This window comes from Nycticebus coucang, chromosome 10 (genome assembly GCF_027406575.1).
Source record: "Nycticebus coucang isolate mNycCou1 chromosome 10, mNycCou1.pri, whole genome shotgun sequence".
Taxonomy (NCBI): domain Eukaryota; kingdom Metazoa; phylum Chordata; class Mammalia; order Primates; family Lorisidae; genus Nycticebus; species Nycticebus coucang.
The window spans coordinates 56,329,505-56,345,562 of record NC_069789.1 but is presented as its reverse complement, the minus strand read 5'-3'; the positions used below and the strand labels follow the sequence as shown (position 1 = coordinate 56,345,562).

The 16,058-nt window shown below is 48.4% G+C and overlaps 1 protein-coding gene across 1 annotated transcript in view; it reads right to left on the bottom strand.

The window, feature by feature from the left end:
• Positions 1 to 2,763: 2,763 nt before the first annotated feature.
• The window catches only part of RAB7B (RAB7B, member RAS oncogene family), a 32,860-nt gene continuing 19,565 nt past the window's right edge, over positions 2,764 to 16,058 (bottom strand). Inside the window, exons 5-6 of the mRNA XM_053605280.1 lie at positions 12,989 to 13,114; positions 2,764 to 4,787 (exon numbers count right to left, since the gene is read on the bottom strand). Of these exons, the coding sequence (XP_053461255.1) occupies positions 4,710 to 4,787; positions 12,989 to 13,114 (204 nt within the window). The 3' untranslated portion in view covers positions 2,764 to 4,709. The remainder of the gene's footprint in view (positions 4,788 to 12,988; positions 13,115 to 16,058) is intronic.

Below are 16,058 nucleotides of genomic sequence, written 5' to 3'. Positions count from 1 at the left end.
TGGGGAGTGAGTAGCCCAGCAGCCTGGGCACTGAGAGACGTCCCTTCCTCAGGAGCCCTGAGGGAGCTGAGGCCTGACCCGTAGGCAGTGGGGGGCCCTGGGGTCCACAAGAATTTTGTTCTCATGGATGCCGCAGGGATGACCACTGTGTGGAAGGACCAAGAAAGGGGCAAGAAGGCAGGCAGGAGGCTGTGGGGAGGCCGGGACAGAGAGGGGGAGAAGGGAATGGATCTGTGCCATAAGGATGGAGTGGTGTTGACAGGACTTGTTTGGATGCGAAGGGGAGGGAGAGGAAGCCTCAGGCCTGTCATCTAAACAGCACGCAAATACATATACCATGCACACCACATCACACAACACACACACAGCTTACACACCACACACACCCACACTCACCCACCAACCCTCAAACACCCCCCACACTACATAGACAGACACACCCCAGACACATATCACAAACACACAACACATCACACACACATACCACACACTACGCACACATACCATACATCATGAACACACACCACACAAACATACACGCAAGCACACAGGCCCCCCACAACCCATCTATACCTCACCACACACACACACCATAACACACACATACCCCATATACACCAGGAGCCATATGCACACCACACACAAGGACACACACCACACTTATACCCCACCCCCACCACACATGCCACACATATACACCCCCCCATACACACACACAGTCCTGGCATAGGCCACTGCCCTCGACATGAGCTAAACTTCCTGCCTCACCTGGGCCCCCTTCCCCAGCATCCTGCCTGGAGGAGCCTCTAGGGCCACACCCAGCCCACTGCCGTGTGCGTCCCAGTCAGTTTGGGGGTTACTGTGGCAGGGCTTGCTCCACAGCCCCCACTGGACCGTGGAACCCTAGGAATCAGGCCACACACTGGTGCCCACCTTGTGCCCGACTCCACTGGGAACAGCTTGAGGAGTTGCCTGTGGCTGGTGGACAGGGCAGGACACCAAATGGACAGTGAAGGTTGGGGACCTCCGCTGAGTGGGAGCGAACAGCAGAAACAGCATTTCCCAAAGTCCTTTGGGCTGTTTGGCATCCTGCTGGCCCTGCCCAGGTTAATTGGTGATAAGATTTGGTTTTGTTTTTTCCCAAGCCCCAAGGGCGTGTGCCACCCAGAGCCCTGGCCTGGGTTCTCTCTGTTACTCAGAGGCAGCCTGGAGCTGCTCCTCAAGCAGGGGAGAGTGGCCTGATTCATCCTGGTCCTCTTCTTTGAGGAGATGGCCAGGAAGGGGCTCCAGAAGCATTGCCACACACCCCCGTTCAGCCTCCAGCAGGCTCCACTTGGCCCAGCCTGAAGCCAGAGCCCCAGATGCTGCTGCCTCCACCAATCCCTGTACCTACCAAGGGCCAGCCTCAGACTCAGGAGCAGGGCAGGAATGGGGTGGGGGGTGGTTAATAGGGAGGGCCTCTTGTGGCCCTGATCATTTCTTGGTTCAGTTCCCTTTGCCCTAGGGATGGCTCACTGCGTACTCTGGTTGTGATAAGAAGGATTCTCTGGGTTCTCAGGTCCCCAAGTCCCCACACCCTATGTGGAACATCCTGTCCTGGCTGCCTCCTGACTCTAAGAAGGTTCAAAAGGTGTAAGGGCGGTGCCTGTAGCTCAAAGGAGTAGGGCCCTGGCCCCATATATCAGAAGTGGCGGGTTCAAACCCATCCCCGGCCAAAAACAGCAAAAAAAAAGGTGTGGTTTGGGCCTAGGGTTGAATCTCAGTATGGCTCCGGCTCTTGCAAACACAAATTCTTTTCCTTTCCAGTTGCAGTGTGTCAGAGGCCCAGGCACGCTGGGGCACGCTGGCCCTGGCCATGGCGGCTATCATTCTGGAGGGCACTGAAAACTCAACTCATTGTTTGCTCAGGATGGACTTCATGGATGCATGGCCAAGGGTCTGTTGTCATCTTGAAATTCTTTTTAAAAATTTTCAGATTAATATAAGAGTACAAACGATTAGGTTACAATGTTTGCAGTTGGTAGGTAAAGTCCCAGGAGGTGTGCCATGTACCCTTACATTGTGCCCATTAAGTGGGAGCACACCAATCCCCCACCCTCCCCCCACTTCTCCAACTTGAATTGAATTGAGTTTTTCTCTTGTATGGGCATCTATTAGTTCGTCTACTGGCTTCATGTTAGTATTAAGTACATCTGATACTTGCTTTTCCATTCTTGCGATACTTTACTAAGGAGAATGTGTTTCATCTCCATTCAGGTTAATACAAAAGATGCAAAGTCTCCATCTTTTGTTATGGCTGAATAGCATTCCATGGTATACATATACCACAGTTTATTAATCAATTCATGGGTTGGTTATGGGTTAATTTCATGGCTTGAAATTATTAATAATTTTTTTTTTGAGACAGAGTCTCACTATGTCACTGGGTAGAGTGCCGTGGCATCACAGCTCACAGCAACCTCCAACTCTTGGGCTTAAGCGATTCTCTTGCCTCAGCCTCCCAAGTAACTGGGACTACAGGCACCTGCCACAGCTCCCGTGTGTATGGCTGGTGCCCTAGCTGCTGAGCTACAGGCACTGAGCCTCTTAATCATTTTTGAACAAGTGATTTCATTTTACACTGGGCCTTGCAAATCATGTACCCAGTCTTACTTTACTCTTAGTTGCTTTTCCCTGAGTATCTTTTGCATTTTGAACTGTATAGGTGTGTTTTATAAATATAAAAACTAAATGCCACAAAAGATTAAAAACAAAAAGCGCACATTTATTATTTGTTGTAGGGTCCATGTGTCCACTGTGGTTCAGGGGCTGCTGCATACCCACACAGGACACATCCAGTCCAGTCCCCCCAGGACGGCACCCTCTCCCTGTCATGAGAGCACGTTGCTGGTCTTTGGGAGCTCTGAAAGGCACAGACAGAGGAGAGCACCAGGCCTATCCTGCTCCCACACCAGCTTAATGCTCCTGTCCAGGACAAGCCAGTTCATGCTCCAGAAACGGAGGGGAAGATGGGACCTCCAAACCCCCTTGCTGACACGCCCCACTCCCCTAGCTCTAGGCATGTCTTCAGAGTCAGATGACACTTGGCAGCCATAAGCTAATCTCCCACCCCTGCTTGGAACTCAGGGAAGGATACCTCTGTGTGGACAGGAGACCTGTGCAGGGCATGGACTCGGCCACTGAAAACCCTGCAAGGACATTTTGTCCCCCTGCTCCATGCTGGGCCCTGTTTGTGTTGTCTGGAACCAGAAGTGAAAAGCTGATTATGGCCTTGGAGTCTTCAGGGACAGAGAATCCATGAGCTTTCCAGGCACATCGCCCTAGGATTTGCCACAGATGCTGATTTCTTGCCTGAATCACGTATGTTGCAGTATTTACGCTTCTCGCTAAGCTTAAGAAATTAGAATTCTCTGCCCCACAGATCTCGAAGGGCTGAACATGCCCTGAGCCAGTGAACAAGCTTTGAGCACCTGCAGGACCAAAAATACCAAGTGTTGGCGGAGCCTCCACTTGCCTCTTGACCTGGACGAGAAGGAGCACTGCTGCCTTCTGCTGGCCAGACCACAGAACATCAAGGAGGCATAGAGGGGTCTTGGGTCCACTTTGCCTTGTCTTTGGGACAGCAGGTTTGAGTCTTCAGGTCAATGAATGCCCTTTCACTGTCCCTAGACCATGGCCTCTTGACTTGGAGCCTTGTACCTTTTTTCTCGCTCTCCCTGGAGTGTTTGTCCTCAAGGTCTCAGGTGACAGCTGCCTCCTTACTTTCTAGCCCTCAAGCAAACATCACCTCTTTAGGGAAGCCCTCCTGGATTACTTTGTTGGCAGTAGCATCTCATCCCAGCCCTTGTTTCTATCCCATTACCCGATTTCACTTTTCTCATAGCACTTACATGCTTTTTGAAAATATCTGATTAAATTCTGTGTCTACTGTCTTTCTCCCTCACCAGAGATAGGCTCCAGGAGGGCAGGGTCCTGGTGTGTTTTGTTTGTCACTGGACCTCAGTGCATTCATTGTCCATCGTAGATACTCAAAGATACTTGTTGAATAAATGTATATTAACACCAGCAACTGAGATTAAACACAGCTTCTGGTCCTCAAAGCCACATATCACCCCCATCTGACAGATGAACAAACTGAGACTCAGAGATTTCTATGAGTGTCTGAGCACCCATGTAAGCCCGAGCTCATTCTCCTTCTTCTTTACTGGGTGCTCAGGCCTGATGTGCTTCTGCCAGGAATCGAGGCAGGCCCTGCATGAGGTGTTCAAAGCCTCGTTCCTTGGTCTGATTGCTCAGGGAGGTTGAGCTGCACTATGGTGGCCATGGGGGCCTGAGGTGGGAGAGAGTGAGAATGTCTGTCCACAGGGAAATATAACCAGACTCTAGAGACAGTGGCCTGTCTGCAGAGATGTGCATTCTGGAGTGGGAGTGTCTTTGGGGAAGATGGGTGGCAGACAAGGCGGAGCCACCGGGGAAATTGTGACTTCTCCAGGTCAGGATTTGGCTGTGACACTGAGGGCTTCATGCAGACCCAAGGGCCCAGCTCTGCCCTCATTACACTCAACCTGAGGCCCAGTGACAGATTTCAGGGCTCTGGCCGAGCCCGGGCTGGCTGCAGGGCTGGAGGGGTTTGCTGTCTGCTCTCCAGCGAGGACGACCAGGCCCAGGGTGGACACACTCTCTGGGCATCCAGAGCAGGAATCTGGAGATCAGCAGCAGCTGTTCCTTGACTGGCCTGGTGAGAGCTTGATGGAGTCTATGAGGTGATTCTCTAAGATGCTTTGATACTGGGGAAGGAAAGGAGAAATCCTCATTCACGTGCTGATGCAAGAGCACTACCTGCCCTCTGCTTCTTAATGGTCCATGGGATTGGGCTTTTCCCCCCTCCTTCTTGTACTGTTGGGAAAATGAGGCACAAAGGGGGAGGCCACTAGTCTTCTCTATCCTCCTCCTTCTCTGCCTCCCCATCTGGCTCTTCCCAGGAGCCCAGAGCAGCACGGGACTCATGACCTCCAAGTAAGTCTCCCAGCTTTCTCTTCTCAGGGGGGATGGCTGAGGTGACCTTTGGGCTCAGGCAGAGATGGTAACAGCCACTCCTCAATTCTGCTGGACCATTCCCACAAACATTCCCAAACTCCCAATCTCCTCTCCGCACTGTCTACCTCCCAACTCCCCTCACTGGGCACCTGGAAAAACTGTCAGTCCTCTGTACCTCCATGTCCAGGGAACCTTTCCTAAAGTAGAGTTAGTGTTTCTATGGGGGCTGGGCGCAGGGCTCACACCTGTAATCTTGAGCTACCTGAGCTCACGAGTTGGAGACCAGCCTGAGCCAGCCCAAGACCCTGTCTCTAAAAATAGCCGGGCATTGTGGCGGGTGCCTGTGGTCCCAGCTACTTGGGAGGCTAAGGCAAGAGAATCGCGTTAGCCCAAGAGTTTTAGGTCACTGTGAGCTGTGACACCATGGCACTCTACCCAGGGTGACAAAGTGAGACTCTGTCTCAAAAAACATAAAACAAAAACTAAAACAAACAACAACAATGAAAGAAAAGTTTCTATGGGGGCTTTGTGCTTCTCTGCCCACTCTTCAAACTCCCCTGTCCCAGTAAGATTCTGGAGGAAGACCCTTCTTGGGCTGACAAGCCTCTGGCTCCCAGCTAGCCCCACTCCTTGACAAGAGACCACCCTACTCGGTTCACGGGTCAAGATGGAATGGGGGAGAGGTCCTTCCTCAAGAAGATGGGCTCCTTTTTAAGGGGTCACATCTCTTTACTCTGCCATGGCCTCTACTAGTTGCAGAGCTGGAGAACAGTCATGCTCCTTCCACAGCCAGCACTGTGTCTCAGAGAGATTGAGCTGGCTGTGCGTTCCGTGGAGCCTCCTGCCTGTCAGGCAACACTGTACCCAGGGGTTTATCAAAAGTGTCCTTCTCAGGGGGTAATTCCAAGGGACAGGGGCCCTGCCTTTTCTCTGGTTTTATCTCTCCAGCTCCCCAGCTGGTGAATGTCAATCAAACTCTTAATGCCCATGTCCCCGGCCCTCAGGTGGCAGTGTCCAGTCTACCTGCTGTACTCTGATGACATGCTCCCCCAAGATACATGAGATCCCCTGACACTCCATCACTCACTGCACCCCCAGATGACAGAGCGTGGGGCACTGGCCCTGGAATGCAGTGCTTCTTCATGGTTTATTCTTGGAGAGCCCTCATCTCACCTTTTCCTGGTAGGGGACTTGGGGCCAGCAGAACACCTAATGCCCTTAGTCAGCCTAGATGGTGGACTTCGACTATCTTTCAGCAATTTTTTTTAATTACTAGAATTTTATTTGATATACATATTTTTTTCCTTTCCTTTTCTTTCTTTTTTCTTTTTTTTTGTTTTTTGAGAGAGAGAGTCTCACTCTGTTGCCTTGGGTAGAATGCCAATTATGGTGTCACAACTCACAGCAACCTCAAACTCTTGGGCACAAGCAATCCTCTTCCCTCAGCCTCCCAAGCAGTTGGGACTACAGGTGCCTGCCACAATGCCTGGCTAGTTTTTCTCTTTTTAGTAGAGAAGGGGACTCAGTCTGGCTCAGGCTGGTCTTGAACTCCTGAGCTCAAGAAATTGGCTCGTGGCCGGATGTGGTACCACACCTGTAATCCTAGCACTCTGGGAGGCCAAGGCAGGTGGATAGCTTAAGCTCAGGAATTTGAGTCTAAACAAAAGCGAGACCCCGTCTCTACTAAAAATAGAAAAACTGAGGCAGGAGTATCACTTGAGCCCAAGAGTTGGAGGTTGCTGTGGGCTATGATGTCACAGTACTCTACATAGGGTGACAGCTTGAGATTCTATCTCAAAAAAAAAAAGAAAGAAAGAAAGAAATTGGCCTGCCTCCGCCTTTCAGAGCACTAACATTACAAGCATGAGCCATCCCACCCTGCCTATTTTTTAAAATACCCTAATAATTAAAGAAGAGACACCCACCTGCTCCATGGAATTGGGTTGGTGAGATTTTGGTACTGAGGTGTGGGGCCATTCTGTGCTCTGCAAATGAGCAGCTTCATTTGTCCTCCATGGAAGCTCTAAGGATGTCCTCACACCTCAGCTCCTCTCCCCTCTTTATGGAGGATCCTAGCCCCCTGCTTGTAGACCTGCCCCAGATCTCACCCTGAAGTGCCTGATAGGAGAAAATGGCCCAGAGAGGCACCTCATCCCCAGCTTGGCCTGGCCTGCTGTGCAGGCTCTGGCCCACACAGCTCTGGGAATTGTCCAGTTCTCCACGTGGCCCCTTCTGCTTTGGGCAGGATCCTCTCCCTCCACTGAGCTAATTTTAGTTAAAATCGGACACTTCCGGACCTCCCAGTGAGGGAGCAGGGGGAGCAGAGCATGACTGTTTAGTCCTCCTTTCCACTGTTACATCTCTCAAGTGAGACAGGGTTTTGAAAGGATTCATTTATGATTTGGCACTTTCTGGGTCTTCTCTCTCATCATGCAAGCCAAGGAGGCCTTGACTGAGGTCAAGCACTTTCCTAACTGGGTCTTTTGGACCCAGGCTGCAGGGCCTGTTTATTCATCACCCCTGAGTGTGCCCTGACCTCAGGTACATGCAAAGGCCAGCTGGAGCCCAAACCCTGTGCCCCTCACAAAGAGAGACCCATGCCCTTTGGGAAGGAGATCAGGGTGCACAGAGCAGCCACAGGCTTTCTGACCAACTTTGCATTTTAAGAACCCAAGTGCTGCCTCAGGTAGGTGTGAGAAATTTCACTCACTGCATGGGCAAAGCCTGAGGTTTTCAGGCCAGGGTCGTCCTTCCCAGGTCCAAGTTAACCCTGAGCTGTCCATTTACGTTATGACATCATTTTCACTTGAAAATGGCATCGTCTTGCTCTGGAGACTTCCTGCAGACCTTCCAGGCCATAATTAGGTTTCCCGTGTAATTCTTTTCCCCAGGCCCCAGTCCTCTTGGCAACATGTACATCTAACCAGGAAGTAACCCAGTGGTATTCTAATGTGTGCATTTCAGGGAGGTGTGATTGTGGGAGTCTGTCCCTGTGTCCCTAGCCTGGTCACCTCAGTGGCCCTGCCTTTAGGTCTTGCATCCTGAGGACCTAAAGCTGCTGTGATTTCATTGAGCTGTTAGCCAGATTGCTTCCCTCCCGAATGTGGAGATTTTGTTCTTCTCCAGTTAACCCCAAAGGAGCTGAGCCTCCCTGCCGCTGTCCTGGGCCTGACAAGCCCCACAGGGATGGTATTGACAATTTTCCAGGTCCAAAATCTCACCAACCCAATTCCCCAGAGCAGGTGGGTGCCTCTTCTTTAATTATTGGGAGTATTCTTAGACATATTTTGGAAGAACTAAGTACCCTAACCCTTGAATGTGACCAAACTGGCACACTAAAGTAACCTGCCCACCTTCCTTTCTTTCAGAATGTTGACTGAGCACCTACTCTGGCCTCTCTGTCGGTGACTCACCAATTGCTATTTCTAGTCCAGAGCTCACTGGAGAACTTGGACATTTCCACCTGGTGTCTCAAGAAAACTCGAATGCAATGTGCCCAAATGAACTGCATTACCCTGACCTCTCAGAAGTCCCCACTTTCTCCTCTTTTCCTGTCTTCTTTCCTGGCATCACTAATTCATTGCCCCTTCATTTGCCAGGCCAGAAACCTGGTTGCTAGAAACCCAGACTGCTCCTATTTTCTTCTCTCTTACATTTGACCATCATCCACCCTTTCTACCACAAAGTCTATTTAATCCACCCCCTTCTTGCCAATTCCATCTTCTCAATGCCTGGACTGTTACAGTAGTCACTTGTACCCACTGAGCCCATCCTCTCTGCAGCACGAAGCTCTCCTGCTGAAAAATCTTATACATAGCCCCATTTTATATATACATATAATATTTATTTATTTATTTATTTTTGAGACAGAGTCTCACTCTGTTGCTCTGGGCAGAGTGCCATGGCATCATCATAGCTCACAGCAATCTCAAACTCTAGGGCTTGAGCAATTCTCTTACCTCAGCCTTCTGAGTGGCTGGTACTACAGGTGTGTGCCACTACACCTGTCTAGTTTTTCTATTTTTAGTAGAGATGTGGTCTTCTTCTTGCTCAGGCTGGACTCTAACTCCTGAGCTCAAGCATTGTCCTGCCTCAGCCTCTCAGAGAATTAGGATTACACTGTGAGCCCCTGTACCTGGTCTTGTAGCCCCTATTTTTTTTTCCTGCAGTTTTTGGCTGGGGCTGGGTTTGAACCTGCCACCTCTGGCATATGGGGTTGGCGCCCTACCCCTTTGAGCCACAGGCGCTGCCCAGTAGCCCCTATTTTAAAAGAGCTGCCTTTTATTTAATGCCTTCTTTGTGCTATGATATTATTTTATTTAACACCCAGGACAGCCCAATGGGGAGATATTATTATTCGTAGTTTAAAGATAGGGAAGTGATGTCTTAGGGAGGCTGCACAACTTGCTCAAGGACACACAGTGAGACAGAGCCAGGATTTAAGGCCAGTTCTTTCTGACTTCAGAGCCCCAGCTCTTTCCACCCCCATGGGACTCTCTCCTGACACTACTAGCACCTCCCATTTTCCTCCCAAAATACCCTGGGCTAGAGTGAGGGAGCACACAATCTCCGTCCGGAGGAGAAAAAGGTCCTGGAAGAAAATGTCTTTTGAAAACTCTTCTTTGATCTTAAAATATATATTTGCGGGTGGTGGCTGTGGCTCAAAGGGGTAGGATGCCAGACCCATATGCCAGAGGTAGTGGGTTCAAACCCAGCTGCTGCCAAAAACTGCAAAAAGGAAAAAAAAAAGTTAAAGGGTGGTGACTGTGGCTCAAAGGGGTAGGGCGCCTGGCTCCATATGCTGGAGGTGGTGGGTTCAAACCCAACCCCGGCGAAAAATTGCAAAAAAAAAAAAAAAAAGTATATATATATATATAAATATATAACTATATTATATATTATATAAATATATATAATATATAACTATATTATATATTATATAAATATATATATTACTATATTATATATTATATAAATATATATATATTTGCAAACTTCTATTCCACCTTAAAAATCCCTGTGAATTTTATATTCTATACCCTAGGAAGTATGTATGTTTGTTTTTTTTTTTTTTTTTTGTAGAGACAGAGTCTCACTTTATGGCCCTCGGTAGAGTGCCGTGGCCTCACACAGCTCACAGCAACCTCCAACTCCTGGGCTTAAGCGATTCTCTTGCCTCAGCCTCCCGAGCAGCTGGGACTACAGGCGCCCTCCACAACGCCCGGCTATTTTTTGGTTGCAGTTTGGCCGGGGCTGGGTTTGAACCCGCCACCCTCGGCATATGGGGCCGGCGCCTTACTAACTGAGCCACAGGCGCCGCCCTGTATGTTTGTTTTAATGTGAAACTGTTTTTCCTCCAAATCTCTGAGTAATAAAGACATTACAGAAAGATGTGCCCTTGTGGGCTTCCAGGACACAGGTGGTCCCAAGTGCCATGGCTGGCCTGGCAGCACCATCTGGGCAGCATGGACCTATAGCATGAAGTCTGAACTCCTGGCTCACAAAGTCTTTGTGATCTAGTGCCATTGACCTTGCTGGCTTCATCACTCACTGTGTCCCCATGTCCCCAGATCCCTCCACGCTACATTTATTTCTTTTGTAAATGAGACCCACTGTAGGTTTCTCCTCTGAGCCTGTGGATACATGCCTGGGCCTCTGGCCTTGCCCTTCTCTCTGCCCTTTCTCCCCCATTCTCGCCTCTGGTGGCTGTCTGTCTCCACCTGCAGACTACAGATTGCCTTCAAAGCCCTGTTCACAGGCCACTTCTCTGGGGAGGCCCCTCATCTACCCTTGTACCAGCGCCCTCAGTGTCCTCTCCTTACCTCAGTCATATCCTCCCTGCCCGGCTCACCTCCCTCCTTGGTTGTCTGTGAATGTCTCACGCCACAGCCTTTGACTGCACTGATGTCTGTCTTTCCAGTCCTAGTCAGACAACTCAAGAGATACTTATGGAATCAAATTATTTCCATTTCATAGACGAGGAAACCAAAGCTCAGAAAAGTCGTATGTCTTGCCAAGGGGTCCACTCAAAAGAACTAGGACAAGATTCAAATTCAGGTCAGTCTGATGGCAGACACCACATCTGTGACTTCCATGCTTCTGATCAGTAAATTTCTACTATAAACGTGGAGGACTGACATGGGATTGCCAACCTGTTCTTTTGCAGAGAAAGGATGTAAAAAAAAAAAAAAGAGCCAAAACAAAACAAACCCCCCAACCCCCAATAAGCAGACATGCTACAGTCTACTACAGCACCATGTCATAAAAGTGACACAATAGGAAGGACAAACTTTCAAGAATACAGGGTCCACCTTCCTCAGAAAGGTTAGATACTATCCATCCCCAGACCTGGGATGGGGCTGATGGAAGCCTGCTGGGACTAAAGATTTGGAAGTCACTGCACTGTGTTTGTGGAGGGTTATTTATCACAGAGCACCACACAAGGTCAAACGGCACTCCACAGCATTCCAGGGACAGCTGTGTGGGAAGAACAGTCACGCGTGTACCTTCAGAGCCACTCTACTGAGTATAACGAGCACTAAGAGAGGGTGGCCCTGCTGCTCCCTTTAGCTGGAGACAGGGAGGACGGGAGGCTGGCAGGGAGGCATAAGAAGAGCTCACGGGAGTGGAGGGACCCTACGATTGAGCTCTGAGTGTAAGCGTGTCTAGCTGGAATCTTCTCCCTAGGAAGATTCTGCCTCTCTCTCTGGGACAACCTGGGGCTGGGCCCTGGAGCAATTCCCTCCAGGGCAGCTGGCAATGCAGGGCCAGGCAGGCTGGTCACCCATGATGACCGCGGTTACTTCCACATACTGGAAATCTCTAATCTTCATTTGCTCATTCAAAATAATTGTCACAATTATCTTCTCCCTCTTCTAAAAAGCCCACCTTGATTAAATATAGCAGAATGGTGAGGAAAGCTGAGCCTCTCCCCATTCTAATCTCTCACAGACCCTCTTCTGAGCTTTGAACTTCACCTCACACTGGCAGTAAAACTCTTCTACTGCTTCCAGGCAGCCTTCCATGATCTTGTCTTTCTCTCTCCCCTCTTCCCTCCCCCAGGCTATCCGCGTACCGCTCCTCTGGGCCCCATCACCACGCCTGCCCCAGCACATAATACTGCTTTGCAACCTCTGGGTGCCTGTCTGCCTTCCTCATGACATGAAGGGGCCTGCGCAGGGCCTGCACACACTCAGCGAGTGCTTGTGGAACAGCCATACCACCAAGTGACCTGTGTCTTTTTTTTTTTTTTTTTTTTTTGAGACAGGGTCTCCCTTTGTGGGCCAGGCAGCAAGTACAGTGGTGCAGTCACAGGTCACTGTAACTCAGACTCCTGGGCTCAAGTGATTCTTGGCCTCCCAAGTATCTGGGACTACAGGTGTGCACTACCACACCCAGTTAATTTTCTAATTTTTTGTAGAGATAGAGTCTCACTATGTTGTTCAGGATGGTAACTTAAACTCCTGGCCTCAAGCGATCCTCCTGCCTTGGCCTCCCAAAATGCTAGGATCACAGGTGTGAGCCACCACCCCCGGCCCTGTGCATCTTTCTGACTAGGAGATATCAGCAACTCCTGCATGTCTGATACTTCACCTGATGAATGAGTGGCACCATGAAGCTTTCTTCTTGCCAGAGAGGATCATCACTTTTCAAACACTTACTAAATTAGAATCTTCGGGAGTGAGGTATAGGACTGGAATTTGTAGATACTCCACAAAAAATTCTGATAGCCAGATTGGGGGACCACTGACTATATTGTCTAAGGCAGGAGACCCCTGGCATTTTCAGGTTCTGGAACCAGACCCTATTTAGCAAAACTATTTAACTAGGACAATGAGCAACTCTGTCCACCCATGTCCCTTGCCATACTCAAGATATTCTTCTCTGGAAGCTCCTGAGTTCCCTCACCCAGGGGGCAGTCTTGGCCAGTGCTTCTACCACAGCCACTCACCCTGGACAGAGCCCTACTGGCCAGAATCTCAAAGGCTTGCACCACATTGATGTCATTCTTGGCACTGACTTCAAAGTACGGAATATCCTTCTCTTTACACCAGCCTTGGGCTACCTCTTGGGGCACCTGCATGAAGGGAAGAAATGATCACCGTTGTGTCATCATCATCACGGTCACATCACCACCATTGCCACCATCATCACATCCACATTCATAACCATCATTACCTTAGCACTATAACCATCGCCATCACCACGCATGTTTATTGAGCACCTTCTACATGTCTATAACTTTACACATGTTATCTCTTAAATCCTCAACATAATCTGTGAGGTGGGTACTATAGCTCAATTTCACAGATAAAGAAAGTAAAACCTGTAAGAAAAAAAAATTGCTTAAAATATTCAAGGCTGAGCAGGATTTGAACACAGGCCTGGATTTAGAGCCCACTGCACTGTATGGCCTACCTAAGGTCTAACCTAACAGCTGCTTCCTGCCCTTGGCTCCTTTTTCAGTCCCTTTGAAGGGAGATGTCCATAACAGACACTAGCCAGGAAGGGCAGGAAGGGAGGACTTCTTTCCCCTGAGCCAGCTAGCCAGGCCCACACTTAGGAGACCTATTTCTGAGCAGAGATTTGGGTTCCTGCTGATGCTTTTTTCCCTGGGTAGAATCTTGGGAGTTAATATGCTCATACTATGGGCTAGGTACTGTGCTAGACACTTTATCTTACATCACCTCATCTCATCCTCTCAACAACCCTGCGAGATGGGTGTTATTAGCTCCACTTTTCTAGACAAGAGCACTGAGGCTCAGAGAGGTTTTGTGACTTGCCCCAGATCCCAGGACTGGGAGAAGGCAGAGCTTGGATGCAGCCCCAGCTCAGCACCGGCCCTCACCCCAATTCCCGTGTCTGAGCTGCCCTCTGCAGGGCGCTGCAAAAGAATCATGCTCCCCAGCTTCCATTTCTCCTCCTGGAGTGCAGGTTCCTTAAGCTCAGGGTCACCTTTTCAGCTCTTGGCCTGACACCCATGAGCCAGGCAGCGCAGGCTGAATAAATACATCTCTACCCAAGTGCAAATGGCTGATCCCAGTTTGGCGATGCTGGATTAAAAATGCTATGGGAGCTCTATGAGTTACTTCCAAAGTTGATTCATACCACTGAGTTTGATGTCCAGTTATTCCAGGGAGGGGGAAATGACAACATATTGAGCATTTGCTGTGTGAATAATGAATACATTATTTCAATGTATTCTTTCTCTCATGGAGAAAGGATCATTCTGCCCTCTCTCAGAACACAGTGCAGGCAGGTGGAGATCAGAGAATACCCTGTTCAAATTGCCTCTTCGGCTTCTGCAGGTTCTGGATCCATCTATCTTACTGGGATAAAAAATATCATTGCTGTCCTTTGTCTCATTGGTCCCTGCTTCCTCAGCCTCAGAAGTGACAGGAGGGCCCAGTGGCTTGTGGCATCCTTTCACAATGCCTGTTTTGTCCACCAGCAGTAACTCTGGTATTGTGAAGTTTGCAACCCAAAACTAGAAGGTGTAGGCTGGGGTCAGCTAAGCAGCCTGAACTTTGAGGAGCCCAGGAACTGCTGAACTTGAGCACAGTAGAAAGAATTTGCAGGCCCTAGTCTTGGCCTTTGACCTCTGAGATCCTCCTGGTTTTGGGAGGAGTGATCCTGGAATTGGCCAAGAGTACTCCCTCCTGTAGGGCACAGACGCCCCAGACATGGTGAATAACCAAGAAGCCTCAAATCCTGAACTATTTGGAGGAAAAACAAAGGAGAGTTGTGCCACTGATTTTTATTGGCTTTACTAGTAACATGCAAATAATCATTAGAAATTAACATCGTATGCCTTGATAGCATCTTAGGAACACCAAGGATTTTGTATCTTTTTAAATCCCTGAAGGGAAGACCTGGGCTTAAACTTCTTGCAGCTCCTTGCCAAGGTCACCCAGAGTTACCAGGAACATGCTAACAGCTCCAGTCCACTGACCTTGGCTGAACCTGCCCTCTTATCATGACTGCGTCTGCCTGAGTGTCCAGCCAGGACAGACTTTGGACCTCATTTTTTCCTGTTCTTTCTCTATTGGTTTTATATGAAATGATTGACTACAGACTCCAAAATATCAGTTGAGATTATGTTGTAAATTAGCATTCTTTTTATATCCTGCCCCTACTCAACCTTGCAAAGCTGGCCTGGGAAGAAAGCCACCCAGACACTGCTTTTCTCTTTTCTCTTCCAACTCCAGCTACAGTTTTGTGATTTTTAAAAAAAATCATCTCATCTTTTATTTATAAAATGGAAGTTATTTATAACTCAGGCTGTGACTCTGGAAACAAGCTCAGGGTGTGGTACTTGGAGAGCAATGGGAAGTATGAAAATTCTAAAAGTGTTAACTTTCATTAATTTTGCTTTTGGTTGACAATATGTTATTAACATTCTACTTTTCCTGTTACACTTTTGCTCGGTCATTGGAGGCCATATTTTTGACAAAATTAGTCCAGTTTATATTATTTTATTTATGATGTTTTCCATCTCATATGTATTTAAAATGATTGATTATACAAATTTTAAAATTAGCATGTCAAATACTAATTATTAAACCATTCCTAAAACTAAATTAGACATTTTCAAGAATCATGATTCTAATTCAATGAATTAGTGTTAAGTCAGAAATTACCCACCTGAGCATAGAGCAAAGAATTCACGTCCCTGCAAATAAATTCCTTATAGCATAGATGCTTGCAAAACTGTTATTTCTAATAATGTAAATTTTTTCTTTAAAATCATTCTGGCAAATTGTGTATATGTATCTATATACACATATACACATACATAAACACACACATATACTTGTGTATGTTTTCATTGTGGTAAAATACGTGGAACGTGAAATTTACCATTTTAATTTACCATTTTAAGCATATACTTCAAGGGCATTAATTAGTTACATTCATGTAACAGGGTGGGGGGAGGTGTGTCTCGCTATGTTGCCCAGGCTGGGCTCGAACTCCTGACCTCCAGAGATCCTTCCACCTCAGCTTCCCAAGTAGCTGGGTTG